The 4082-nt window shown below is 31.7% G+C and overlaps 1 protein-coding gene across 1 annotated transcript in view; it reads left to right on the top strand.

Moving 5' to 3' along the window:
* Positions 1-3809, top strand: part of LOC106678787 (D-galactoside-specific lectin) — an 11904-nt gene extending 8095 nt beyond the window's left edge. Inside the window, exons 2-3 of the mRNA XM_014417538.2 lie at positions 1326-1512; positions 3616-3809. Coding sequence (XP_014273024.1) covers positions 1326-1512; positions 3616-3727 — 299 coding nt within the window. The 3' untranslated portion in view covers positions 3728-3809. The remainder of the gene's footprint in view (positions 1-1325; positions 1513-3615) is intronic.
* The last annotated feature ends 273 nt before the right edge of the window (positions 3810-4082 follow it).

A 4082-nucleotide genomic window follows, 5' to 3' on the forward strand; every position in this document is an offset into this window, starting at 1 on the left:
TGCCATCGTTTTCGAGCTCTTCGTTTTTCCATTATCAGTTGTCTAATAAAAGAAGGGTATTCTGGAAGGATGTGATCTTTTTTAGCTGGAGGAGTTGATGTATAAATATACAGAGATAAAATAAACGTCATGAAAGAATAATAAAAATAAAAATTAAATAATAATAATGATATAAAATGATAATAAATGAGCAGAGAGCCATATAGGACAACATATCTGTCCAAATGAATAAGTTGAACTGACAGAAACATTGAAGCGGAAGCGCGGAGGAGTGGGGGGGTTGCAGCTTGCATCTTGTTTTTTATTCTTTTCATTGTATCTTATCTTTGTATTTTTATTCTTATCATTGTATCATTTTGTATCATTTTTAGCACTGATGAAGCCCTGCAAAGTGGGGCGAAACGTCGAAAAATAAATAGTTGTAAACTATTTTTGTTTCACTTTTGAACGCAACCCTGACCATCTTCTTATATATGAATTTTTACGGTCAACTATATATACATATATAGAATACCAAAAATGTTTACCATTAAAATTAGAGACTGAATTCAAAACTTAATAAATGGAATTTTCAATAACTTAGTAAATTTTTTAATTAATATTTGAAAAAATAGTTCTTATACTAGATTGATACCAATAAAACAATAATTGTTTCTGATATAATGATTATTGTTTCCTAAAAATAAAAATTAAAGATCAACATTAACATTAGCCTGTTTCTCTTTTTTTCAATTAGTGATGAAAATTTTAAATGATATTAAATCTCTTTTCTAATTTTATATGATATGTTTTTTTCTTTTTTTGATTTTTGCCACGTTCACATATTGCTCGATTTAGCTATCTTAAAACTATAGTGTTGTTTTAAGTAAATGCTTCAAAAGTGATATTAGACCGTTGCTTTTGGGTTTTTTTTGGGGCGGGTTGGCCAGATAATATTCAACATTTTAAGTATTCTATTATTTTAAGCATTAAAACTACGTTAAATAAGATTATATTTAACGCAATTACCATTAAAATTAATAACATAAAAAATATTAGAAGGCAGTCCAAACCGGGTTTCAAGCCGTTAATCTTAAGTCTCCTATTCCCTGTTTCAGAAGTGATATTGGACCGCCACTAAATCGAGTTTTTAGTGGAATGAGAGATTGTCTTCGTTTTTTTCAATTTTAGCCACATTCTCTACTTAGTTCATTATTTATAAGTAAAGTTTTTAGAATATCACCTTACTGTTCAAAAGTAATACATAAATTCATAAACTATACAGTACATTTTATAAAATTTTAAGTGAATCAAAATGATATTTGAAAGTAAGAGTCTTGTTCCAGTTATCAGAGAAGTGACAGCTTGCAGAGACGACCAGAAGAGACTGAGCTGCCCTCAAGGTAGTGGCATCCAAATCCACGAGGCCTTCTACGGACGGAAGAACCCCAACACCTGCCCCTACCTCGGGCAGGATGAGAGTGTCCACCAGACCTGCTCCTCCTCCAGTGTCCTTCAAGATGTCAGGAACAGGTGAGTCAGCTGTTAGTTATCTACTTTACCTTACAGGTAGAGCCAGGAGCGTTTCTGAATTGGATGTGAAGGAGAGATGAAATATTAAAATTTCGAAAGGTTTTTTTCAACATGTTCTAGTAGTTCAAGAATATATTCCCTTTAATATACTACTTTCTAAAATATTTTTACCTTCTGCTCTTCTTTCAGCGTCCTAACTGGTAAAGATATAGGGTGAGGAAGAAATGAAAAAAAAAAAAATTGACCGAAACATTTTTGAATGATTCATCCAATTTATGGTAGATCATGGAAATCTTCCCTTTAATTTAATTCTTTCCTAAACGTTTTTTTATAAAACTTCGTCTTAATCATGCGTCTACAAATCCTGATCCAGAGGTCACAACACTGTACCTCTCTCGTTGATTGTTTCCTTGTCTGCACTATCCCAAATATTTCTAAGTGTAACGCGATCACTTTGGGTCTATTGTACGCCGTTCTTTCCTCTGTTCCAAGCCAGATGCCATCGCGACTTTGGATATCGTATACGGATCAACCCTCTTAATGTTTAGGATCAAAGTTACGATCTCGTTCAAAGGTGAGGAATCATATCCTGGCCAGTGCACCACAAATGATGTGATAAGTGGTCTCATCATTTTTTCTGCAAAACCTGCAGATTTGTGACTGACAGTCACATTTTATAGAGGTTTTTTTCAACATGTTCTAGTAGTTCAAGAATATATTCCCTTTAATATACTACTTTCTAAAATATTTTTACCTTCTGCTCTTCTTTCAGCGTCCTAACTGGTAAAGTTATAGGGTGAGGAGGAAATGAAAAAAATTTAAAATTGACCGAAACATTTTTGAAAGATTCATCCAATTTATGGTAGGTCATGGAAATCTTCCCTTTAATTTAATTCTTTCCTAAACGTTTTTTATAAAACTTCGTGCGTCTACAAATCCTGATCCAGAGGTCACAACACGCTGGCCGCGTCTAATCCAGTCCATTCCTCTCTCGATTGTTTCCTTGTCTGCACCGTCCCAAATATTTCTAAGTGTAAGCGATCACCAGAGCCAAGCGCGTTTGTGAATTGGGTCAGAAGGAGAGGTGAAATATTAAGATTTCCCCAAAATTTCGAAAGGTTTTTTTTTTGTTTACAACTTCTAGTAGTTCAAGAAAATATTACCTTTAATTTACTACTTTCCAAAATATTTTTATAAATTTTATATATGCTTGTTTGAGAGTGGTTTAGTTTATTCTTTATTTAAAAACAATTTTGATCCTTTATTTCTCTCAACTTTTATTCATTACAATTTTTCCTACATTTCGGCCCTCAGGCCATTCTCAAGGATACTACCTTCAATATTGATGTCATTTCTTTTTCAAAATGTTAAAACTGCAGGCTAATTGCCTTTGTCCCATTTACTAACTTTTTCTAAAAAATGTTTTCTTAGATTTAAAACCTTTTTTACACAACACTTTTCTTCCTCCCTTCACTTATCTTCTACAACTTCTAAAAAATAAGTTATTTTAAAACAAGTTGTAAAAGATAAGAGGGCCGAAACGTTGGAAAAATTGTAAGGAATATAAGTTGAGAGAAATAAAGGATCAAAATTGTTTTTAAATTAAGAATATTTTTATAAAGTTTCCTAATCATACCACTTATTTAAACATCGCAGTCGGGAGTAAACTAAATTCGGTTTATTTATAATTATTAGCATAATTAAGCAGTGTTTGTTATTTTTATAAATATCTGATTTTGGATTTTTATAGAGTGGACTCTATTTAGTGGTTTTAAATATGAATTAATCATGTTTATATAGGCATGAACCTATATTCTTGTATAATTTAACCAAATAAAATCTATTCCTTGAATAAAATTCCTAAATATCAAAATAACCTCTTCTATTTTGTTTCGAAATAACGCCCTACTTAGAGTCTCTTACTTCCTCCTATTGCCTCACACATGAAGCTGAATGATCTGTTAGTTTGCTCGTAAAGCTTGTTGTGAATAAACCTAAATAAATTCAAAAATCAAAGGTCAGAATAACTAATAATTTTTAAATAACTATATACATTAAACTATGTTTAACTTATTAAGGACTCATCCGATGTATTTTTTACAGATGTACCGGCCGAAGAGATTGCGACATATCTTCAGCCAGCTCCTGGTTGGGCGATCCTTGCAGAGGAACCAACAAATATCTCGAAGTCAGCTTCTCCTGTGCCTCGACATGAATACAATCCTCAGAGAAGGGTGGCTGTACACGATGATGAGGTCTTTACTATATAAATCGATTAATAAATTTTATAAAGTGGAGTAATATTTTATTAATTAATTAACCCTTCAATGATATGGTTCGAGAATAAAACACAAATATCAGGCACTGACACAATTATATTTACCTTTAACTTATGTATTTTAATATAATATTATTTTACTTTGGAAAATTGAACTAATAAAATATCCCAGAACATATTTTTGTTTTCTTCTTTAGTTATTCATATAATTCTTTAATACTTTGGATTATTAATTCCTAATATTCCTTGGTTCTATCCTTTATACAGTTTTCACAGCTGACATTCCAACCCA

The sequence above is a fragment of the Halyomorpha halys genome, unplaced genomic scaffold, assembly GCF_000696795.3.
Source record: "Halyomorpha halys isolate HHAL.00 unplaced genomic scaffold, Hhal_1.1 Scaffold159.1, whole genome shotgun sequence".
Taxonomy (NCBI): Eukaryota; Metazoa; Arthropoda; class Insecta; order Hemiptera; family Pentatomidae; genus Halyomorpha; species Halyomorpha halys.